At 44.7% G+C, this 25,258-nt stretch overlaps 2 protein-coding genes across 2 annotated transcripts; both read right to left on the reverse strand.

Moving 5' to 3' along the window:
* Window positions 1-25: 25 nt before the first annotated feature.
* Window positions 26-13,311, reverse strand: LOC139223931 (uncharacterized). The gene is made up of 18 exons (XM_070855935.1): window positions 12,927-13,311; window positions 11,208-12,819; window positions 10,807-11,073; window positions 9,906-10,307; window positions 9,188-9,637; window positions 8,473-8,919; window positions 7,761-8,204; window positions 7,043-7,492; window positions 6,346-6,774; window positions 5,649-6,077; window positions 4,453-4,893; window positions 3,756-4,184; window positions 3,050-3,487; window positions 1,869-2,297; window positions 1,619-1,780; window positions 1,296-1,550; window positions 1,110-1,194; window positions 26-150 (listed from the first exon to the last, which is right to left on the reverse strand). Exons 1-18 carry the CDS (start codon window positions 13,309-13,311, stop codon window positions 133-135), a joined length of 7,572 nt encoding a protein of 2,523 aa, XP_070712036.1. The 3' UTR covers window positions 26-132.
* Window positions 13,312-16,919: 3,608 nt separating this feature from the next.
* On the reverse strand, window positions 16,920-25,208 carry ephx2 (epoxide hydrolase 2, cytoplasmic). The gene is made up of 18 exons (XM_070855744.1): window positions 25,032-25,208; window positions 24,001-24,079; window positions 23,721-23,883; window positions 23,444-23,634; window positions 22,927-23,049; window positions 22,069-22,140; window positions 21,711-21,806; window positions 21,282-21,360; window positions 21,164-21,198; window positions 20,585-20,611; window positions 20,342-20,427; window positions 20,149-20,260; window positions 19,596-19,670; window positions 18,768-18,810; window positions 18,582-18,684; window positions 17,969-18,038; window positions 17,224-17,304; window positions 16,920-17,131 (listed from the first exon to the last, which is right to left on the reverse strand). Exons 1-18 carry the CDS (start codon window positions 25,136-25,138, stop codon window positions 16,985-16,987), a joined length of 1,689 nt encoding a protein of 562 aa, XP_070711845.1. The 5' UTR covers window positions 25,139-25,208; the 3' UTR covers window positions 16,920-16,984.
* Between the last annotated feature and the right edge of the window lie 50 nt (window positions 25,209-25,258).

Genomic DNA, 25,258 nt, shown 5'->3' on the forward strand with positions numbered 1-25,258 from the left:
GGAGGCCTGAACAAAGCCTGGTCCATTAGTGAAGACCGTGGGGTTTGTCGCTCCGCTGGCAGCTGTATCAGGCAGACCTGAGCACCGAGGAGGATGAGAAGAACCTTCACCTTCATCCTGATTTACCGTCCTTCAAGCCAATGAGCGAAACTGGAACGAGAATCGAACATTTTGTTGTGATTTGACGACAGCAGGAAAAGAGCCGTGCGTTCCTGATATGGAGTTTGAAAAGACGACAAATCAGCATCGTACAGTAAAACCAGCCTGTGATTCCCTTCAATGCTGCATTTAACAGGATGTACGTGGATTTTGGAGGAATTTTACTACATGAAATTCCTCACAAGGAACCAGGAAAGTCTGACTGCTGGCATTTGGTTTGCACATTACATCTGGTACACTTGTTTCTAGTTTTATATTACACTTTGTATTTATTTACCTGCAACATTTTGCACATTTTTATTTTGCTTATTTATTTGTTTGTATTCATGGTGGTGGACATTTTCACTTCTATACTACTATTGTAACTCCAGAATTCCCCCCCAGGAATCAATGAAGAATTTTCTATCTATCTATCTATCTATCTATCTGTCTATCTATCTATCTATCTGCATGATTTATAGGATTTGTTTAGTTTCTAGGACCAGTGTCACCATGGCAACCTTACTTAAGTTGTCTTATTTATAGATTATGGGGAACCCTCTGATGGCTGGACTAGACCCTCTTTGTGACATGCAGCTCAAAGGTATTTCTTTGTTTTTTTCTGTATTTCAATTTGGTAAAGTGCGACACATCCTGTGCAGGCTATTGTTTTATGTTAAACGAACATGGTCTAATGTCTCTGTGTTTGGTTTTCACGGTGGACTTGGAGAGAAGCCTTGAAAGAAACCAAGAGAGCCACTGGTGTCTGCCTGAGCTCTATGGAAGCTGTATTCTCCCGTATTAAAAGCTGCTTGGTTATATTGGAACGTTACTCCTGAGCCAGAACAGTGCTGATGGGACATAATTAGGGTTTCACATCCTGATGACAATGAGTTTCTTTTAAATACTGCCAATAAACCACTTGTACCACAATAAACCAACTCCTCTTAATCATCAAGGTCTCCACCCACCTTCTCCTGGAAGGACCAGATCAAGTCCTGGTCCTGGATTTCACAGAGGAGGGAGAACAGCTGCTGGTAAATGTTCTTACTCAGTCTGCAGATGAAGAGAAATGAAAATGTCTTAGAAAGGTGAATTATTAACGCAGCTTATTTGTCTCCATTAGCGTGTTTCTGAGGCTCAGGAAAGACTTTTACTTGACTGTCAGAGGGCCGTCGTGGAGCAGCAGAGGAATGAGACCCTGAGCAGGGACGTGGAGCTCAGTCAGGTCCAACCGTCTGACTGACCAGTATCTCAGCAGGGACGCCAGACTACTCACAACCCTCAGCAGGACTCTGTCTGCTGGTCGGGCCGTCCGAGGGGCCACAGAAAGCTCTTCAACAGCCAGCAGACGGGCCGCTCTCCCTCCTCTTACCCACCGACACAGAAGCAGGGCCATGCCGCTGGAGAGCCTGAAAATCAAAGCAGGCGTGACGCTCAGCGCTAAGTGGAGATGGTTCGAGCCAGTGATCATACAAACCTCAGACTGTGCAGCTGTGTTGTCCATCTGAAGAGGAGGGAGGCTCCTCTCGCAGACATCTTCCTGGGAGAGAGGATGAGATCCACGTCAGAGTCACACATGGCGAGAACTCTGCCCACAGACCTGCAGGTTTTCCTGGGTAGCTCTCCAGTTAGCAGCAGGCTGAAAGAGTGAAGGTAGAGGACAAGACATCTAATGTACAGTGTCTTTCATCCAGGAAAACACATCCAGTAGGAACACAAAAACCCACCTGAGCTGTGAGATATGAGGCAGACACTGGAGGAGAGTCCTCACTTCACTCTCTTCCTCTGAACATCCTGTCAGCTTCACTTGTTTCTTCTCTGGCTGCAGTTTCAGCACTTCCAGGAGGACGGAGGTCTTTCTCTCTGAGAGGTTTATGGACCAGACTGCAGGACCTGACTGGAGAACTGGCTGTAATGATGGAAGGAGCCTGAGGCCTGTTTTAGTCTCATAGTCCTTCACATGGGAGAACAGATCCAGCAGGAAACCACTCTGATATTCCTCATTAGTGTATCTGCTGTGAAGAGGGAATGTTTTATATCTGCAGACTGATGACAGCAGCTCCACTGTCTTCTCTCCTGTCTGCTGTTCTCTCTCTGCTGCTGCACAGAACAGATCCACCAACAACTTGACTCCACCTCTAAACCGCTGAGAGAAGCTGGAAGGAGAATTGAAGACTTTGTTATGACTGGACGTCAACAGGAGGAAAACAGAGCTGTGTGTTCCTGACAGAGAGTTCATCTGTTAAAAGGCAGCAGAAACCTGCTACAGAGCTCAGTGCAGTAACATCCATCAACCTTTCTGAAGCCACCTTTTGTTTCTCTCAAACCTTTCACTGCATCTATCACAGCAAGTGGTGTCAGTGTTGTCACTGAGTACTTTGAAGACTCCTTGAAATGGTCAATGCCCCACAGTAGGGCAGCTAAAGATCCCTTCACTCACTCCCCCACCAGTCAGGCCAAAAGCTCCTTCATCTATTCTGGTCATGTGACGTGTTTACCAGCTAAACTTCAGATCCACTTTGGTCAGTTAACACATTCTCATTCATGTATTTGTTCCATTTCTTTGTTGTTGGTTTCCACTGATTGTTCTCTCATCCTCATCAATGCACACGTGTGAATGGTGGTCAACTGTACCAAGTGGGACTTTGGGGGGGGGGCACTGGGATTTCTTTCTGTACTTTGCCTCCTACCAGCCTTAATACACTTAGAACCTGGTGGAAGACTGATGTTAGTATCATTCTTAGTATCAGCAACACAGTCTGACCAACAAGCATTCAAAGCTACGGTTTGGTTCATTTGGCCTGTTCATGTTTACACCAGTGATCCAGCTGCATGAAATAAAACAGCTTGAAACTATAAACACACATGTAAGAACACACTGAAGTCATGTTTAGTTCAGTTCATGTACCTGAGCTGTGAGATATGAGGCAGACACTGGAGGAGAGTCCTCACTTCACTCTCTTCCTCTGAACATCCTGTCAGCTCCACTTCTTTCTTCTCTGGCTGCAGTTTCAGCACTTCCAGGAGGACGGAGGTCTTTCTCTTTGAGAGGTTTATGGACCAGACTGCAGGAGCTGACTGGAGAACTGGCTGTAATGATGGAAGGAGCCTGAGGCCTGTTTTAGTCTCATAGTCCTTCACATGGGAGAACAGATCCAGCAGGAAACCACTCTGATATTCACCATCATCATCATCATAAAACAGGTCATTAAAAGGGAATGTTTTATATCTGCAGACTGATGACAGCAGCTCCACTGTCTTCTCTCCTGTCTGCTGTTCTCTCTCTGCTGCTGCACAGAACAGATCCACCAACAACTTGACTTTATCTTCAAACCGCTGAGAGAAGCTGGAAGGAGAATTGAAGACTTTGTTATGACTGGACGTCAACAGGAGGAAAACAGAGCTGTGTGTTCCTGACAGAGAGTTCATCTGTTAAAAGGCAGCAGAAACCTGCTACAGAGCTCATCACTGGGCTGCATGAAATAAAACAGCTTCAGACTATAAACACTGTGATGTAACGTTCATGTGAGCTGATCAGTTGAACACGTTACTTCTAACACTGAGTTGTTCCATGTAGGAACACACTGAAGTCATGTTTAGTTCAGTTCATGTACCTGAGCTGTGAGATATGAGGCAGACACTGGAGGAGAGTCCTCACTTCACTCTCTTTCTCTGAACATCCTGTCAGCTGCACTTCTTTCTTCTCTGGCTGCAGTTTCAGCACTTCCAGGAGGACGGAGGTCTTTCTCTCTGAGAGGTTTATGGACCAGACTGCAGGAACTGACTGGAGAACTGGCTGTAATGATGGAAGGAGTCTGAGGCCTGTTTTCGTCTCATAGTCCTTCACATGGGAGAACAGATCCAGCAGGAAACCACTCTGATATTCCTCATTAGTGTATCTGCTGTGAAGAGGGAATGTTTTATATCTGCAGACTGATGACAGCAGCTCCACTGTCTTCTCTCCTGTCTGCTGTTCTCTCTCTGCTGCTGCACAGAACAGATCCACCAACAACTTGACTCCACCTCTAAACCACAGAGAGAAGCTGGAAGGAGAATTGAAGACTTTGTTATGACTGGACGTCAACAGGAGGAAAACAGAGCTGTGTGTTCCTGACAGAGAGTTCATCTGTTAAAAGGCAGCAGAAACCTGCTACAGAGCTCATCACTGGGCTGCATGAAATAAAACAGCTTCAGACTATAAACACTGTGATGTAACGTTCATGTGAGCTGATCAGTTGAACACGTTACTTCTAACACTGAGTTGTTCCATGTAGGAACACACTGAAGTCATGTTTAGTTCAGTTCATGTACCTGAGCTGTGAGATATGAGGCAGACACTGGAGGAGAGTCCTCACTTCACTCTCTTCCTCTGAACATCCTGTCAGCTTCACTTGTTTCTTCTCTGGCTGCAGTTTCAGCACTTCCAGGAGGACGGAGGTCTTTCTCTCTGAGAGGTTTATGAACCAGACTGCAGGAGCTGACTGGAGAACTGACTGTACTGATGGAAGGAGCCTGAGGCCTGTTTTAGTCTCATAGTCCTTCACATGGGAGAACAGATCCAGCAAGAAGCCACTCTGATATTCCTTAAGAGGACGATTGTTGATGCTAATGTTCTTGAAAGGGAATGTTTCATATCTGCAGACTGATGACAGCAGCTCCACTGTCTTCTCTCCGGTCTGCTGTTCTCTCTCTGCTGCTGCACAGAACAGATCCACCAAGAACTTGACTTTATCTTCAAACCACTCAGAGAAGCTGGAAGGAGAATTGAAGACTTTGTTATGACTGGACGTCAACAGGAGGAAAACAGAGCTGTGTGTTCCTGACAGAGAGTTCATCTGTTAAAAGGCAGCAGAAACCTGCTACAGAGCTCAGTGCAGTAACATCCATCAACCTTTCTGAAGCCACCTTTTGTTTCTCTCAAACCTTTCACTGCATCTATCACAGCAAGTGGTGTCAGTGTTGTCACTGAGTACTTTGAAGACTCCTTGAAATGGTCAATGCCCCACAGTAGGGCAGCTAAAGATCCCTTCACTCACTCCCCCACCAGTCAGGCCAAAAGCTCCTTCATCTATTCTGGTCATGTGACGTGTTTACCAGCTAAACTTCAGATCCACTTTGGTCAGTTAACACATTCTCATTCATGTATTTGTTCCATTTCTTTGTTGTTGGTTTCCAACCATTGTTCTCTCTTCCTCATCAATGCACACATGTGAATTTCTGTCGACGGTACCAAGTGGGACTCTGGTAGGAGGCAAAGTACAGAAAGAAATCCCAGTGCCCCCCCCATCCCAGCCTTAATACACTTAGAACCTGGTGGAAGACTGATGTTAGTATCATTCTTAGTATCAGCAACACAGTCTGACCAACAAGCATTCAAAGCTACGGTTTGGTTCATTTGGCCTGTTCATGTTTACACCAGTGATCCAGCTGCATGAAATAAAACAGCTTGAAACTATAAACACACATGTAAGAACACACTGAAGTCATGTTTAGTTCAGTTCATGTACCTGAGCTGTGAGATATGAGGCAGACACTGGAGGAGAGTCCTCACTTCACTCTCTTTCTCTGAACATCCTGTCAGCTTCACTTGTTTCTTCTGTGGCTGCAGTTTCAGCACTTCCAGGAGGACGGAGGTCTTTCTCTCTGAGAGGTTTATGGACCAGACTGCAGGAACTGACTGGAGAACTGGCTGTAATGATGGAAGGAGCCTGAGGCCTGTTTTCGTCTCATAGTCCTTCACATGGGAGAACAGATCCAGCAGGAAACCACTCTGATATTCCTCATTAGTGTATCTGCTGTGAAGAGGGAATGTTTTATATCTGCAGACTGATGACAGCAGCTCCACTGTCTTCTCTCCTGTCTGCTGTTCTCTCTCTGCTGCTGCACAGAACAGATCCACCAACAACTTGACTCCACCTCTTAACCGCTGAGAGAAGCTGGAAGGAGAATTGAAGACTTTGTTATGACTGGACGTCAACAGGAGGAAAACAGAGCTGTGTGTTCCTGACAGAGAGTTCATCTGTTAAAAGGCAGCAGAAACCTGCTACAGAGCTCATCACTGGGCTGCATGAAATAAAACAGCTTCAGACTATAAACACTGTGATGTAACGTTCATGTGAGCTGATCAGTTGAACACGTTACTTCTAACACTGAGTTGTTCCATGTAGGAACACACTGAAGTCATGTTTAGTTCAGTTCATGTACCTGAGCTGTGAGATATGAGGCAGACACTGGAGGAGAGTCCTCACTTCACTCTCTTCCTCTGAACATCCTGTCAGCTGCACTTGTTTCTTCTGTGGCTGCAGTTTCAGCACTTCCAGGAGGACGGAGGTCTTTCTCTCTGAGAGGTCTATGGACCAGACTGCAGGACCTGACTGGAGAACTGGCTGTACTGATGGAAGGAGCCTGAGGCCTGTTTTAGTCTCATAGTCCTTCACATGGGAGAACAGATCCAGCAGGAAACCACTCTGATATTCACCATCATAAAACAGGTAATTAAAAGGGAATGTTTCATAGCTGCAGACTGATGACAGCAGCTCCACTGTCTTCTCTCCTGTCTGCTGTTCTCTCTCTGCTGCTGCACAGAACAGATCCACCAAGAACTTGACTTTATCTTCAAACCACAGAGAGAAGCTGGAAGGAGAATTGAAGACTTTGTTATGACTGGACGTCAACAGGAGGAAAACAGAGCTGTGTGTTCCTGACAGAGAGTTCATCTGTTAAAAGGCAGCAGAAACCTGCTACAGAGCTCATGACTGGGCTGCATGAAATAAAACAGCTTCAGACTATAAACACTGTGATGTAACGTTCATGTGAGCTGATCAGTTGAACACGTTACTTCTAACACTGAGTTGTTCCATGTAGGAACACACTGAAGTCATGTTTAGTTCAGTTCATGTACCTGAGCTGTGAGATATGAGGCAGACACTGGAGGAGAGTCCTCACTTCACTCTCTTCCTCTGAACATCCTGTCAGCTTCACTTGTTTCTTCTCTGGCTGCAGTTTCAGCACTTCCAGGAGGACGGAGGTCTTTCTCTCTGAGAGGTCTATGGACCAGACTGCAGGAGCTGACTGGAGAACTGGCTGTACTGATGGAAGGAGCCTGAGGCCTGTTTTAGTCTCATAGTCCTTCACATGGGAGAACAGATCCAGCAGGAAACCACTCTGATATTCACCATCATCATCATCATCATCATCATCATAAAACAGGTAATTAAAAGGGAATGTTTCATGGCTGCAGACTGATGACAGCAGCTCCACTGTCTTCTCTCCTGTCTGCTGTTCTCTCTCTGCTGCTGCACAGAACAGATCCACCAACAACTTGACTCCACCTCTAAACCGCAGAGAGAAGCTGGAAGGAGAATTGAAGACTTTGTTATGACTGGACGTCAACAGGAGGAAAACAGAGCTGTGTGTTCCTGACAGAGAGTTCATCTGTTAAAAGGCAGCAGAAACCTGCTACAGAGCTCATCACTGGGCTGCATGAAATAAAACAGCTTCAGACTATAAACACTGTGATGTAACGTTCATGTGAGCTGATCAGTTGAACACGTTTCTTCTAACACTGAGTTGTTCCATGTAGGAACACACTGAAGTCATGTTTAGTTCAGTTCATGTACCTGAGCTGTGAGATATGAGGCAGACACTGGAGGAGAGTCCTCACTTCACTCTCTTCCTCTGAACATCCTGTCAGCTTCACTTGTTTCTTCTGTGGCTGCAGTTTCAGCACTTCCAGGAGGACGGAGGTCTTTCTCTCTGAGAGGTCTATGGACCAGACTGCAGGAGCTGACTGGAGAACTGGCTGTAATGATGGAAGGAGCCTGAGGCCTGTTTTAGTCTCATAGTCCTTCACATGGGAGAACAGATCCAGCAGGAAACCACTCTGACATTCACCATCATCATCATCATCATCATAAAACAGGTAATTAAAAGGGAATGTTTCATGGCTGCAGACTGATGACAGCAGCTCCACTGTCTTCTCTCCTGTCTGCTGTTCTCTCTCTGCTGCTGCACAGAACAGATCCGCCAACAACTTGACTTTATCTTCAAACCGCTGAGAGAAGCTGGAAGGAGAATTGAAGACTTTGTTATGACTGGACGTCAACAGGAGGAAAACAGAGCTGTGTGTTCCTGACAGAGAGTTCATCTGTTAAAAGGCAGCAGAAACCTGCTACAGAGCTCATCACTGGGCTGCATGAAATAAAACAGCTTCAGACTATAAACACTGTGATGTAACGTTCATGTGAGCTGATCAGTTGAACACGTTACTTCTAACACTGAGTTGTTCCATGTAGGAACACACTGAAGTCATGTTTAGTTCAGTTCATGTACCTGAGCTGTGAGATATGAGGCAGACACTGGAGGAGAGTCCTCACTTCACTCTCTTCCTCTGAACATCCTGTCAGCTCCACTTGTTTCTTCTGTGGCTGCAGTTTCAGCACTTCCAGGAGGACGGAGGTCTTTCTCTCTGAGAGGTTTATGGACCAGACTGCAGGAGCTGACTGGAGAACTGGCTGTAATGATGGAAGGAGTCTGAGGCCTGTTTTCGTCTCATAGTCCTTCACATGGGAGAACAGATCCAGCAGGAAACCACTCTGACATTCACCATCATCATCATCATCATCATCATAAAACAGGTAATTAAAAGGGAATGTTTCATGGCTGCAGACTGATGACAGCAGCTCCACTGTCTTCTCTCCTGTCTGCTGTTCTCTCTCTGCTGCTGCACAGAACAGATCCACCAACAACTTGACTCCACCTCTTAACCGCTGAGAGAAGCTGGAAGGAGAATTGAAGACTTTGTTATGACTGGACGTCAACAGGAGGAAAACAGAGCTGTGTGTTCCTGACAGAGAGTTCATCTGTTAAAAGGCAGCAGAAACCTGCTACAGAGCTCATCACTGGGCTGCATGAAATAAAACAGCTTCAGACTATAAACACTGTGATGTAACGTTCATGTGAGCTGATCAGTTGAACACGTTACTTCTAACACTGAGTTGTTCCATGTAGGAACACACTGAAGTCATGTTTAGTTCAGTTCATGTACCTGAGCTGTGAGATATGAGGCAGACACTGGAGGAGAGTCCTCACTTCACTCTCTTCCTCTGAACATCCTGTCAGCTGCACTTGTTTCTTCTCTGGCTGCAGTTTCAGCACTTCCAGGAGGACGGAGGTCTTTCTCTCTGAGAGGTTTATGGACCAGACTGCAGGACCTGACTGGAGAACTGGCTGTACTGATGGAAGGAGCCTGAGGCCTGTTTTAGTCTCATAGTCCTTCACATGGGAGAACAGATCCAGCAGGAAGCCACTCTGATATTCACCATCATCATCATCATCATCATCATCATAAAGCAGGTGATTAAAAGGGAATGTTTCATGGCTGCAGACTGATGACAGCAGCTCCACTGTCTTCTCTCCTGTCTGCTGTTCTCTCTCTGCTGCTGCACAGAACAGATCCACCAACAACTTGACTCCACCTCTAAACCGCTGAGAGAAGCTGGAAGGAGAATTGAAGACTTTGTTATGACTGGACGTCAACAGGAGGAAAACAGAGCTGTGTGTTCCTGACAGAGAGTTCATCTGTTAAAAGGCAGCAGAAACCTGCTACAGAGCTCATCACTGGGCTGCATGAAATAAAACAGCTTCAGACTATAAACACTGTGATGTAACGTTCATGTGAGCTGATCAGTTGAACACGTTACTTCTAACACTGAGTTGTTCCATGTAGGAACACACTGAAGTCATGTTTAGTTCAGTTCATGTACCTGAGCTGTGAGATATGAGGCAGACACTGGAGGAGAGTCCTCACTTCACTCTCTTCCTCTGAACATCCTGTCAGCTTCACTTGTTTCTTCTCTGGCTGCAGTTTCAGCACTTCCAGGAGGACGGAGGTCTTTCTCTCTGAGAGGTTTATGGACCAGACTGCAGGAGCTGACTGGAACAGCGGCTTCAGGTTTGGAATGATACTTGAACACCCTTTAGTCTTGATATGTTGATAAAAGTCAACCAAGATGTCCAGTAAGTGAGTGTTGAGAGCAAACAATGAGAGGAGCTTGTTCATCATTGCTTTGTCAAAGTTTTCTCCTTTGTGAAGAGCTACTGCCAGGAATAAATCCAGTACCAGCTCCTTGTCTTCCTGTCGTCCTGAACCTGTGCTCGTCCTGAAGCTGCATGATCACAAACAAACGTGTCAAACAGTGCATGTTCTGTAAAACTGTCCACAAAGGTGAGGCAAAATGCTCTGTATAGCACCTTTCAGACACAAGGCAGTTCAGCGTGCTTTACAGGGACATGAAACACAATAGAAACAACACAGACACATTCAATTGCATGTAAAAGATAATGAAAGAACAAGAACAAATAGTTAGAGAAGATGCATTAAAAGACAATAAAAGCATGTTACACATTAAAAGAAGTTAAGACTAAAGACTAAACAAACTACTGAACATTTCTGAAAGCAATGAACGTAGAAAACAACCTCCGATAGCGACTTCTCCCCCCGTGACAACTTAGTTATCTGGAAATCTTATTTCTCTATTTCTAGTATGCAGGCGGTCTGACGCTCTATTTACCTGACCTTGTTCAGGGACACTTTTACCTTTTTCAGTACGTAGTAAAACACATTCACCTTGTGAACACAGTTACACAACAGCGGAGGCTCCTCACCTGAGTGAGTTGATGAATGGCAAAGCCTCCGACAGGCACTCACACAGGCTTTGGCAGGCAAGACTTGCCCTGTTACCCCAGTGGAGGCAGACATTAACCTTCGTAGTGACCTTCTGCATGACTTTTACTGCTCTGCCAAACAGCCGTCCTTTGCCCTCAACTGGAAGGTGCAACTGATTTTCATCAAGGCCAAGTAAGATGACGTAGTCCTTCTGTCCTTTACTGAGAAGGACAATCTCCCAGAGCTGCCGTCGCAGAGGGTCACACCTACGATTTTAACAATAATCAGAAACAATTTACTCACCATCATAGAAATTAGTGGTTACACACCAATAACAACAATTAAGTTCTACTTCATTAGATGTGCTGTAAATCCACACAAAGCACATGCTCATCCGTACCACTGGACATGATGAAGGCATCCAAACAGTCGTGTCACTCCTTGTTCTGACACGGTGACGCCCTCCAGGTTCAGCCGTGTTTTCCTGGTCTTGGCCTGAGCGACCACGTAGGCCACAGCACAGCAATGGAAAGGGTCGACAGTCTCTCCGCTGAGATCAAGGTGGTAGTTCAGTTTGTTCAGAAAGTAGTCGCAGGCTTCGGGACACTGGGATTCAAACAAGCACTGGCATGAGAACAGCGTGCCCACATCAAGCCCGCTGTCCTGTGAAAATGTGGTTATCATCTCCCTGAAGAACCACTGGGACGTTTCCTTGAGCTCCTCAGCTGGAATCAGACAGCTCATCAAACTAGGTTTCTTCTCCGTCAACAATCTACACATGAAAGGGATCACATGCTTCATGTGTTTCTTCTCCTCGGTGAGGCACTGCTGAAGAACATCCTTTATTTTCTCTGGATGCTTCAGGAGCCACAGCGCTGCAAAGAACTCCTGCACTGTGTAATGGAGAAAAGCATATATGGTGGTTGTCTCTGTGACGGCCTCTTTGATGACGAGTGGTTTCAGGAAGGAAAGGACGCAGCTGTCCTCGCTCGGCACTGCTGTCAAGTTCACACTTTTTTGTTCAGTCGCATGAAAAGAAACCTCGGCCAAGCACAGTATTTCTGTTCTCTTACTGCTGATGAAGGTGTTTAGACGTTTATTTGGTCTGTTGCTGCTTCTTTGAAGGCAAAACCGAGCAATGTTGATGTAGATTTCAGTTATGCTGCACGGCTGTGGAGAGTTTTCTGTTTCCTCAGATGAAAAGCAGGCAGCCACCATGAGTGCATACATTGGGACGTGGCAAAGAGTTAACAGCTCCACGTTGTTCAGAACCTTCTCCTGCTGTCCGCCTAATGTTTCTGATAAGTATCCTCTTATTGTCTGCTCATTAAAGCCTTTCACTTCCACTCGGAGGAAGTCCTCGGGAGAGAACTCGTCTTCATCATCTGGCCTGCATGTCACGATGATCTTGGCATCAGGCAGTAGGTCCTTCTCCACAAGTTTCAGCACCACTGAGGAGGACAGGTCTGTGATTCCATCAAAAATGACTGTAACGCTGTCACAGTTCCTCTCCATGTCCTGTAAGACCTCCTCTCTGCCTTCATCTGGCTCAACAAACTCCCCGAAGAGAAGTTCCTTCAAGCTCGTGGCCGTCGTGACGTGGGACATTTTTCTCATGTCAAAATAAAACATGTAATCGAGCCCCGCGTTGTCTCGTTCTGCCCAGAGTTTTAATATTTCGAGAGCGAGCGCCGTCTTTCCAATTCCAGGTTTACCAACCAAGAGGACGTCTCTGTCCATCTTCAGCAGCTCACTGGGGGAGATGGTGGGTTCGTCCTCAGGCATGTACTTCCTCATCTTCTTAGGGCGACTCATCTTGCTTTTCTTCCTCTTGAGTTTCTTTATTTTAGATTGACAGACACTTGCCTTTGTGTCGAGTACGAGTGAAGTGTATGACAGACCAGGCTTGTTGTTCTCTTCAAACAGATTTCTGTTTGCCATCCAGAAGTCATTTGATATTTTTCGTGCTTTGAACTTTAGTTTTTTCTGATATCTGTGGCACGGACTTGGACCTAAAATGAAAACAACAGTTAGTTCATAAATTCAATGAATTAACTGTGGTGCCTAAATATTTGCAGACACACACTTCAAAGTGTGTTATGTCAAATCATCAGAATACCTTGTAAGAAGTCTATATCCATCGGTGTGTCTTCGTTGAAAGGATAGCAGCTGATCCAGTGATGCAGATCAAAGTTCTTGGTGTCACCAGGAGCTTGATTCTTGCTCTCAGAGGCTGGCCTCCCTAAGGTCCTCTTCCTCGTCATGTCAATAATCCTGAGGAACATATAGCAGGCAGCCTCCCCCTTCTTTGTGACAGAGCTCAGTATTTCTCTGGTTTGATCGTACTCATTTCTCCTTGACTGAATTCTGCTCACCTCTTCAGCACTGAGAACTCCTTGCTGATTCAAGTTCTCCAAAATCAGGGAGAGGTCCCTTAATTCTTCCACGAGGCGAGGTCTGGCTCTCTGGACATAATCTAAGGCAGACTGTGTTGTAGAGGCCATGTTTCCTGCATGCAGAGCCAACTTCAACCATCTGCAGGACAAAATATATAAAAGGTTAATTAACCCAAGAAGCTGATGCAATATTTCACAATTTAGCATAAATTCTAAAGGTTTTCTGTCATTTCCGAGGACAGGGATCTGGGACTCACTCTTACATAAATGTAAAATGGAACAAATATACTCAGCGGGAAGAAGGAGTTAGCATAGATGTTAAATCATGCTGAAGGAACAGTATCTCTACCTAAACATCCAAAGTAATTCATACTTACTGAGATATGTTGTCTTTCAGCAGCAGCAGCTTTTATCTCCCTTCACACTTTGAGCTTCTGTTTTCTCTCCACTTTGTCACTAAATTGTCGCATGACGCACTGAAATGTGCCATTATAACTGGTTTAATTGTGTTTATGAACCAACTATAAATCGTACTGCATTAACAAATAACATGTAGCATGTAGACACACGCAGGCTGTAAATCAGAGAGAGACCCTCACTAGCTACTAGCTAGTGAGCTGCGAGCGACAAATCTAATGACTTTTCTGGTGTTATTGGAGACTCTTCTGTGGTTTGGAGACTTTTCTGGTGTTATTAGAGACTTTTCTGGTGTTATTAGAGACTTTTCTGGTGTTATTAGAGACTTTTCTGTGGTTTGGAGACTTTTCTGGTGTTATTGGAGACTTTTCTGTGGTTTGGAGACTTTTCTGGTGTTATTGGAGACTTTTCTGTGGTTTGGAGACTCTGATGTGAAAGCACGTATCGTTCTGCAGTTACTGTCCTCAGCGAGCAGCCGGTGCTGCTGTGAGCCGCTCCACCTGATCCCGTCCAGAAATACAGAGCAGGATGTAAATGTTTCTTCACTGTCACACTAAAATAAATCACTGCATTTGACTTCTAGTTATGGTAAAAAATGTTCATGTTTACTGTGACTTGTTGGTTAGAAACTAAACCAACACTTTTCCCCCGTCCCAAGCCCGGATAAGGACATTAAATTTGATATTCCAACATTAAACAATGAGGGTCTAGACAAACCATTTAAGTCATGAAGTTATTTTGAGAAGTGACGGCCTATTTCAGTGGTTGATTTGTCTTTTCCTCACCTTTTGTCTCTCCCACGACGTTATTCCTCTCTCCTACAGCGTCCATTACAATTACATGCAAGTTTTACATTATGCAAATTAGGCGATGACCATTTAATTTAATGACTTTTATGAAATAGCCAAAAGCTGCTTTCCTTACCGAGGAGTTGGCAACACTGGTTATAGACACCTCAAAGTCTGCTCTGATGACTCCATCAGCCTTATTGTCCCGATTGCTAGAAGAAAAATCACAAAATATCAACAAGTCAATAGTGGGAGAGACTCCGCAGAGGCCTTACTACAGACTGAAAAAGAGCTTTTATCAGCTGTGCATGTTTTTCAGGTTAAAATACATCTCTATTGTGATTTAAAGTCCATGTTCTTCTATCAATAAGACATTAGAATTGAATATTCACCAAACTTATATGCAAATATACAACATTATTTACCACCTGGGTCTCTGGCAACATGATTCTGGGTATGATTAAAGCATTAATACTATATATTTATATGGTGTTAAACAGCCATACATAACTAAGGCACAATAATCATAATATTTAATTCCCTCTGTATGTATGTACACATTTATCTAATTGGTGGAAGAAGCTCTAACTTCACTGCGAACAAAGTAAATTAAGTTATTAGACAAAGCTGCTTAAACAAGTTTCCAGGTCTTTATCATAAAACTATCAAAAAGCTAAATAAACACAATAAGGAGCAATATTTTGTTATTAATGTAATTAAGTGACCAATACTTTTGATAAAATTATTTTTTCTGGTCATTAAAACGTGAAAGTAAAGTAATTAATGGAGAAATTTTAAAATAAAAGTCAACTCCTGCTGGACCGTTATTTTGGGCGCGAACGTTACTTTAGCCGGAGCTACTTTGCTAACAGTTAGCATAACCGATATTTAGCTAATTCATTATTTTACTTTAAATTTAAACTTTAAAAAATAGCAACAAATATCCGTATTACTAATTACTTGTTTTGGCTTCGACGGAAGAAAAAAAAGGGCTCACTCACGTCTACTTTTACAGTCTGAGTTTAACGAAAACATGTCCTTACTGTTTGATAGCTTCACTGTCAGTTACCTTTAGCCACTTCCGCCAGTCTTCCTTTCAAAATAAACCACTTCCGCCCTTACGGGAAGTCACTAAATTAAAAGCTGTTGAACCAAAGGCGCTTCACACGCTAACTGTACACACGTTGAGCACGGAACAAACGATGTTATCTCACAGTTTTGGTGTCTCTGCACACAAATGAAGACTTTTTCATACAGTTAAACCACTTTATGACCACATAAATAGAGGGCGTCAGGTGAGCCTCACTTTAATGTACAGATGAAGCACCGGAGGCCATCGTACATAATAGTCATCTACAGGTATTTTCTTTGAAATTGCAGCATCAGTCTGTGTGTAATAACAAGGAAGACAATTGTAAGCCTGGATGATCTCTGCTTAACCTCCCCACCTTTTAAAAACACTCCTCACACTTACCTCTAACACACACGGCGTCTCTTCTCCCATTGTGAGCTGCAGGCAGCTTCCTGGTTTGTCTTACTTTCTTTTTCAAGTAGAAGCTCAAGGGAAGCACACAAAACATCCACCAGATGCCACTATTGGACTAGAAAGCCCAACCTGAAGACTCAGTCCGGACAAACACTGGAAGTTATCCTGTTGTTCTACTTGTGTTTTGGGGCTCAGCTGCTTGGATCAATATGTTAAACTGCTTTCTTACATCAAGCAGAGTGAGAACTCATGAGACATTTCGAAATAACTGAGTGCAGGAAGTTACAGCTCGACACATGACGGCGAGTCGGAGGTTTTAGAAAGCCACCACTTCCTGTTCACAAGCTTCCACAAAGTCAAGGAGGAAGTTTAACATGCAGCAGAGCAGCTCCTTTATCTGAATTCAGTCCTTCATCGTGGAATAAGATGGACCAACCAGTTTAATGTTGATCTATGATGGAAATATCCACTGTGATGGTCACACAACAGTCTCAGAAAATAGTCAAAGATGTCTGTCACAACCATGGACAGATTACTGAGCAGCCCGACTGGACGCAGGCCCAGAGCCTATACAGAGCCAAATACTGAGGCATAAAAAATGACCATAAAGAGACTAGAAATGACCAAACAGGAAAATAAAACAACCAAAAAAAGACACAAAATGGCCAAAAAGAGGCACCAAACAACCAATAAGACAATAAAAATGGCCATAGAGACTAAAAATGACTATGAAGAGACACAAAACTACCAAAAGATGATGCAAAACAACCGAGAGAGACAAACAATGGCCAAAAAGAGACAATAAGTGAATCTAAAGAGACAGAAAACAACCAAACAGGAACTCAAAACGCCCAAAAAGAGACACAAAACAAATCTGTGGCTCTTGCTCTCTTGTAGAAAGGTTGTTGTTTGTGCCTGGGGGGTCATAATATCATCATAACTCCCTGAAACCAAAGTTTACGACAGATGTACAGAAATCTTTTTCTATTAGTCCACTGAGATAATCAATGATGACATGTTTCAGGTGTTGGCAGAAGGTTTTATTCCACTCAAACTGGACACAGAGGCTCGTTCACTTCCTCATTCTTCATCACAGTTTGGGTGCCACGGTAACGCCTCCAGCCTTGTGATGCGTCTCTTTGAGCCATGATATCAGGATGCTGTTCGTCTCCGCCGGCTGCTCCATCTGAATCCAGTGTCCACACTCCTCAATGTGTCCTCTGCTCAGGTTCAGGATCTGGAGTGAACGCACGGGGACGTCAGATTCATCTCCAATAATCTATAATCACACTGACTGACTGACTGTCTGTCCTCAGGAGGGACTCTCACCAAGTCCTCCATTCCCTTGGAGAAGGCCGGCAGCAGGACCTGGTCTTTACCTGCCGTCACCATCAGGGCCGGCATCAGCAGCTAACACACACACACACACACACACACACACACACACAAAGGGAATTATATACTCACACATGTGGATTAATCCGCTGCTGGAAATAGTCCCTGACAAATACTGACTGTTTGGATGGTGAAAATAGTGAGAAATGGTATCAAACCCAAAGTGACAGTCCAAACCTCAACATTATGCAGTTTACACCACAGCATTTATGGCATGGAAAACAACCTGAAAGAGCCATAAAATGGCCGACAAGAGACTCAAAATGACCAAAAGACGCACAAAATGACTCAAAAAAGACAGAAAACAACAGAAGAGAGACATAAAAAGACCCGAACAAGACTCAAAATAATAAAAAGAGACCAAACAAAGCAACCAAAAAGGTTTTGTGAGGTGTTTTTAAAGCTTATGGTCTGTGAATGATCGTCCAGGTGCTGCAGGGACTCAGGACCTTATGACACCAGCCTGACGGTCATGTTTTTCACACAGAAAATGGATCCGTTTTTACATATCTGGTGTTTCTCCTATTGCGACATTTAACCAAAGGCAGAATCAAAATGACCACAAAGACTCTGGTGTCATTGTCCAACATATTTAGAGCTAATTTGCCAGAAAGAAGCTACAGACGCACTAAAACTGGGACTCTTTCAATCAAATGTTGTGTGTTTGGCTGTGACGAACCTTCCCGGTGGGGCGGGAGCACATCCACCTCCAGTCCGCCTCACTGTTTCGATACCAGTTCAGCGGCCTCCTGTGAAATGAAACACAGAACCATTTAAGAGCGTTGTACCGTTTAACTGAAGTAATATTCATTGATTAGACTCCTTCCCTGATGATGGTGCAGTTTATTAAGAAACGCCGACATCATCGGTGTAAACTTAAGCTGCTTCTTGTTTCATTCAACAAATTCTACAATTCCTAAAAATATTCACTTTGTATATTACACCAGTACTCAGTGTTCAGTCTGTAACCTCAAACATTCCCTCAGTAGAGACACCAGGCGACCAAAACAGGAACAACATGAGTGTGAAAAGACAAAAAATGACTGAAAGACATGAAACAACCAAGAAAAGACACAAAATGACCCAAAAGAGACATAAAACAACTCAAACAAGGACAAAATTACCCTCAAAACATCTTTTAAAACTGAAGCTGCTTCCTGTTTTGTCACAAAAGACAAAAAAAAGCAGCAAATGACTGAGCTGAAACTGACGAAATCATCAAAGAACTAATTCATGTTAACAGAAAACTTCCTGGAAGTGTCTTAACGGATGCTGCCGAGTGTGTGCGCCACCTGAAGCCTCGCTCTTTGTACTGGCTGACGTAGTACTGCAGGTCGGCCTCCGTCACCAGGGAGCTCCGGGGGACCTGCTCCGGCTGGCCCACAAGCAGACCACCTGAAACACACGGCGTGGAAGAGGGGGGTTACTGCACAGCGTCCGTATGAGCGTTTCAAAACTGGATATTTGGCGGGACGCACCTCGAGCACAGACTCCTGCGGTGCTGATGGGAGGACGCTTCGCCTGCGACAGAGACATTTAGTTACTACGTGACATGAAGAGTCTTCAGTTATATTTACTCCCCAATAAGAAAACAAGAAGAAATATAAACGAAGCACCACATGAATATGACATAAAGTGGGAGGAATGTTTTTATTCTGTTTTTCTTTCTTTGTGCACCAGACTTCATTCATAAAACCTACGATTTGGCCGCAGACACTCTCCAATAGACACAAAGCAACCAAAAAGAGACACAACACGACCAAAGAAAGACAGAATATGAACACAAAGACACAAAATTGACCAAACAGAGAAACAAAAAGAACAAAAACAAACTTCCAACGACCACAAAGAGACACAAAACTACCAAAGAAAGACAGAAAATAACCAAAAAGGTCATGCTCCTCAAAGCCACCAGACTCCATTGACAAAAACAGTGATTTTACAGTAGAGAACACAGAAGTTGCCACACTAGTTGCTTTGACCCTGATGTTTTAACGTGTTAGTTTACATCTGAATTAACCCTTAAATACACTGAAGTCACACAATAACACAAACAAACTAACTGTTGGAAGCAGCAGTAGACCAGCAAAGTCCTGAGTTCTGTGAGGTAAAATCACTGTTTTTGTCAAAGGAGTCTGGGAGCACAGTCAGAAAGGGCTGTGTGATGGCAAGTTAAATTGGTGAAAATATCCTCTCATCCTGCTGTGCTGAAGAAGACTGTAAACTAGAGACTGAGACCATAAACTCATCAGGAAAGAGTGTGTGTGTGTGTGTGTGTGTGTGTGTGTGTGTGTGTGTGTCCTCACTGCTTCGGCGCTGCTAAAAAAGAAGATCTTGAATGTTCTCTCCAAGTCTTTCTCCAGTTCGGCCTCGGCTACACCCTGCGCATGCACACACACACACACACACACAGTTAATACATGTACAGAGAGTAGTAGTGGAGGTCTGTGGAGCCTCCATGAGGACACTAAGCAGAAACACCAATGGAGGTTCTGGGGAAATCTTTCTGTTCTATCAGATCTCCGTTGTTCAGAAAGTAAAACCTGATCTCAGATCTCCTCTGGAGGTTCACAGATCTTTAGATCCACTGTTGTTCTGGATCAACATGTTCTCTGTCTCTCTTTAGATCCACTGTTGTTCTGGATCAACATGTTCTCTGTCTTTCTTTAGTCTCCTCTGATGAACAACATGTCTGAAGTCTTTTCTCACTCATTCTGCTTCACTGACTTCTGGAACCTTCTAGCTGAGGTTGGACACATTTTAGGGACATGAAGAAGAAGAAGGTCCTCCAAGAAATGACGTCACCAGAAGAAGCAGCAGCAGCGTTTAGATGACAAACGTGTCGGCACACTGACTTACAGGTTTCTGGAAGTAGAGCTGGTAGTCAAAGATGGGATTCGCCTTGAGTTTGTCTGCAGGACTCACAGAGGGATCGGTGGGGAACAGAGGGGTGTTCAGAGACGCCACGGCCCTTCACACACCACAACACACACGTTTTACTGCACTGTGAAACATCTGATGAGTGTGTGTGTGTGTGTGTGTGTGGTGTCACCTGACTCTCTCGGGGTAGCACTGAGCCATGGTCCACACCAGGATGCCACCCCAGTCATGACCCACCAGGGTGACCTGTGGTATCCCCTGGAAAAGGAACAGAGACAAGATATTAAGATAATCTCTGTACCTGAAGTTAGTGTTATGGGTCTGCAAGGTTTTTTTTTTAAATAGAGACACATAAAGTCTAAAAACAGACACAAATGACCCAAAACAGACGCAAAATGTGTGTGTCATCACTCACCATTTTGTCCATAAATGTGATTAAATCCTGGAAATAAAACCGCAAATTTTGTTAATCTGAGTAAACAGGATTGAATAATACATAATACAGATCACAGGAACACATTTACAATAACAAACAGCAGCTAAACCTCATCAGGATGTTTGAGCAAGTGATGTTAAGGCTCTGCACACACACCAGACTCCATTGACAAAACCAGTAATTTTACCTCACAGAAGTCGGGTGTTGCTGGGCGACCTGCTGCCTTGATTGGTCAGTTTGTTTGTGTTATTGTGTCACTTTGGTGTTTCAAAGACTTTGTTTGGATCTGAACTAGCATGTGAACACACCAAAGTTGCAGCAGCTAGACCAGCAACTCCCGTGTTTGGTGAGGTAAAATTGCTTGTTTTGTGAATGGAGTCTGGTGTGTGTGCAGAGAACAATATAACGGCTGTTTGTGGTTAAACCAAAAGGGTCTTCCAGGTCTCTCTCTGTAGGGATCCTTTCCATAATGCTGTCACACACTTAGAATAACAATCTTTAAGTATTTGTGTAATTCCTGTAATGAAGTGTGTCGAGTGTGTGTTGGTGAGTTTGTACCTTGCAAAGCTGCTCCTGTGAATATTCCTCAATATCTGTCAACACATAAATAACAGTTCATCTGATTTTGTACCTGTGTGCAGAACTTATACACACACACACTTCAACGGACACACACCTGGGGGCGCTGTGGACTCTCCATACCCCTTCATGTCCAGGGCCAACACCCTGAACCCGGCTGCTGCCATGGCGGGGATCTACCAGGGAGAGAGGAGGAAGACAGCGGCGTCAACTTTGAATTAACTTTGTTTTGTGTCTCTTTGTAGTCCTGTTGTGTCTCTTTGTAGTAATTTGGTGTCTTTTTTTGTCTCTTTGTGTCTTGTTGTCCTCATTGTGTCTCTTTTTGGTCATTTTTGTGTCTTTCTAGTTGTTTTGTGTCTCTTTATACACATTGCTGTCTGTGTTTATAGTCATTTTAGTCACTTTGTGTATTTTCTGCCTCTTTTGTCAAACTATTTAATTTATTGATTGAATATTGACCAATATGATTGAAAGTGCTTCTTCTAAACGTGTCCTCGTCTCTGGTCAGTGAGCACAGGTGAGTTACCTGATACCTCCAGGAGTACCAGCTCTCAGGGAAGCCGTGACACAGCAGAACTGGAGGACCTGAGCCCATTTCAACATAATGAGTCGTCACACCGGGCTGACACACACACACACACACACACACACACACACACACACACACACACACACACACACACACACACACACACACACACACACACACACACACACACACACACACACACACACACACACACACACACACACACACACACACACACACACACACACACACACACACACACACACACACACACACACACACACATAAGGGAAACACCATTAACATCACAAAAAAAAAATAACAGCGTCCTCTTTCTTCCATAACAGATGTTTACCTTGATGGTGACGTATCCGTGAGACACTTCATCAGGGCTGCAGGACAGAGGAAGACTCTCCGGTCCCACAGCCTGAAACACGCACACACACACACACACACACACACACACACACACACACATTAGTGGAAGTAAACATGCAGATTACGCTTCAACCACAAACGGCCGTTATATCGCAATCTTCAAACACACCAGACTCAACAGACAAAAACAGTGATTTTACCTCACAGACTATAGGAGCTGCTGGTCAAGTTGTTTTGACTTTAGTGTTTTAACATGTTAGTTTGAATCTAAACTAACCCTTTAAAACACAATAAAAGTCACACAATAACACAAACAAATGACTTATCATGGCAGCAGCAGACCAGCAGCTCCTGTGTTCTGTGAGGTAAAATTTGTATTTTTGTCAATGGAGTCTGGTGGCTTTGAAGAGAAGTGATTTGTGTCAGACTGACAGGCTCAGAGTGTTATTCTAAGTGTGTGACAGCATCATGGAAAGGATCCCTACAGAGAGAGACCTGGAAGATCCTTTTGGTTTAACCACAAACAGCACACACACCAGACTACATTCAGAAAAACAGGGATTTTAGAGAACAGGACACAGGAGCTGCTGGTCTGCTGCTGCCTTGATTGGTTAGTGTGTTTGTGCTATTGTGTCAGTTTGGTGTTTTAAAAGAGTTCGATCTGATCCGTACAAACATATCAAAACACCAAAGCCACAGCAACTAGACTTGTAACTCCTATGTTTCACCTGATAAAATTACTATTTTTGTCAATGGAGTCTGGTGGTATTTCATCCAACGTCCAGTCATTGTTTCTGCGTCCTCTACAAGTACAAGATCACATTGTTCTTCACACCTGAACTCCAGTAAAGTCGGCCAGTTTTTCCAGAGCGTCGTCCAGGTCCTCCACCCAGATGGCCTTCATCCCGGCTCCCTCTGCTGCCTTCACCCCCTCCTCATCTGCATCCAACCACAGAGCCTGGAACACGACAGACGGCTCAGCAGATCATTGATTTATTAGTGTGCATGTAAACCGATATCATAACCAATCAACCGCAGACACACTCACATCCAGATATCTAACAGTATGTCAGGGATAAAGTGTAGAGAATTACTGCAAAACGAACCCCAACAGGATGATGCAGGACGCTTGTTACACTGCTTCATCCTAAAAAAATCAATAATTTGACCCCGAAAAATGATCTAAATGATCATAACTGTGTCCATAGCAACGGTCCGCTACACTGAAATAACAGACAGAATGTCTTAATGAACCGACCTGAATCAAGTATTCAACAAAGCTGTGTGATGATGAGAAATAATAAAACAAACTATGTCCTTCGTGCGAGCTCGTGTTTGCAGGTGCGCCCCACCTGTTGTGATGTCACGCCCAGGTGCTGCAGAGCACAGCTGAACATGGCGGGCTCGGGGACCCTGTGACCTGAGCGGCAGGACTGGAGGACCAGGTCAAAATGGCCGCCCAGCAGAGAGAGGAGGCGGGCCGGGGCGTCTCCCGTGACGCTGTCATCGAGCCAGTGATTGGCCAGCACGGCCGTCAGTAACCCTGGTGGGGGGGAGGGGGCGGGTCAGCTGACAGGAAGCCCTGCTTGGTGTGTGTGTGTGTGTGAAAGTGTCGTGATGTGTGTGTACCGCTGTGACGCAGACGGGCGGCGGTCTTCAGCACGCCTGGCTGGACGTCCATCATCGCCTGTCTGAGCTCCTCCAGCACGCCACTCACTGACCAATCAGGCGGCAGAGTCACGCCCCTCACCTGGGCCTCCTGCACACACTCCGCCTGGAAGGCTGGGACCATCTACACACACACACACACAGGCAGGTAAACAAACAGGCAGCGATCTCACACACACACACACACACACACACAAACACACAGGTGAAGTGGAACCAGATGATTTGTGACGTCGCCCACCTGAGAGAGCGTCAGCTGACCTCTCTCCGCCCGGCTCATGGCCCCGTCCTTCTGGGACGCCACGCTGGACAGAAACCCCCTGAAAACCACAAAGAGACACACGACAAGGTTAAAGACCAGATCCAGTACAACAAACCTGGTCCCTGTTCTGACATGTTTTAGTGTCTAAATGGCCGGAAGATACAAAAAGTATTGGAACTGGTCCCAGTAGATGTATTCAGCCAGCAGGTGATAACAGGCTTTCACAGGGTTTAACCACAAACAACCGTTATATCTCTCTCTGCACACACACCAGACTACATTCACTAAAACAGGGATTTTAGAGAACAGGACACAGGAGGTACTGGTCTGCTGCTGCTTTGATCTGTTAGTTTGCTCGTGTTATTGTGTGTTAAACAAATATTGTGCTGGATCTGAACTAACCCTTTAAAACACCAAAGTCACACAGTAACACAAACACACTGACTGATGGAGGCAGCAGCAGACCAGCAGCTCCTGTGTCCTGTTCTCTAAAATCCCTGTTTTAGTGAATGTAGTCTGGTGCGTGTGCTGTTTGTGGTTAAACCAAAAGGATCTTCCAGGTCTCTCCCTGTAGGGATCCTTTCCATGATGCTGTCACACACTTAGAATAACACTCTGAGCCTGTCAGTGGATCAAACAAGCTCTTTTAGTGGACCTACTGTGATCAGGTGCAGTTGTCCCAAAGGATCACGTTGCAGCTTGTTTGATGGCTGCCAGCTGAGACGATCTACTGGACCTTTTACTGGTTAAACAGCCATAATATTGCTCTCTTCAAAGCCACCAGGCTCCATATAAAAAAACAGTCATTTTATTTTGCAGAACACAAGAGCTGCCTTGATCAGTTCATTTGTTCGTGTCATCATGTGTTAAACAAATATTGTTCTGGGTCTGAACTAACCCTTCTCCATGTTCTATACACTACATTGATCATTTTCATGTATTTTAAGCTTCCTTGCTAAGCATTTTCTTTTACAGATCTTTGCCTTTAATTTGCTTCCTAGTGTTCTTACCCTGGCAGGTTATGCAACTCCTCCAGCTTGTGGTAAACATCACGAGGTCTGCAGGAGATGGCAGCTCCCCAGAAGCTGAACAAGACGGCTTTCTTCTCCTCAGCCATCTCCTCTGGATGATCAGTGCTGTCGCCTCGGTCCTGCAGCAGGAATGTGTTTCCTCTGCTGCCTGAGGGGGAGACTTTGCCCTCTGGACGGACTGTCAGAGCAGGTCCGCCCACTGAGCT

The sequence above is a fragment of the Pempheris klunzingeri genome, chromosome 24, assembly GCF_042242105.1.
Source record: "Pempheris klunzingeri isolate RE-2024b chromosome 24, fPemKlu1.hap1, whole genome shotgun sequence".
NCBI classification, from domain to species: Eukaryota; Metazoa; Chordata; class Actinopteri; order Acropomatiformes; family Pempheridae; genus Pempheris; species Pempheris klunzingeri.

Bases quoted from the DNA above. Each gene is read 5' to 3' on its own strand.
- LOC139223931 (XM_070855935.1), bottom strand. From the start codon at position 13,311: ATGGCCTCTACAACACAGTCTGCCTTAGATTATGTCCAGAGAGCCAGA. The intron at 12,820-12,926 runs GTATTCTGATGA...TTTTCATTTTAG, and splicing joins GGATATAGACTTCTTACAAG to GTCCAAGTCCGTGCCACAGA. The intron at 4,894-5,648 runs GTACATGAACTG...TTCTCCTTCCAG, and splicing joins CCTCATATCTCACAGCTCAG to CTTCTCTGAGTGGTTTGAAG.
- ephx2 (XM_070855744.1), bottom strand. From the start codon at position 25,138: ATGGCTGAGGAGAAGAAAGCCGTCTTGTTCAGCTTCTGGGGAGCTGCC. The intron at 20,612-21,163 runs GTACAAACTCAC...TTTTATTTCCAG, and splicing joins CACAGGAGCAGCTTTGCAAG to GATTTAATCACATTTATGGA. The intron at 18,039-18,581 runs GTGGCGCACACA...TTCATTTCACAG, and splicing joins TACAAAGAGCGAGGCTTCAG to GAGGCCGCTGAACTGGTATC.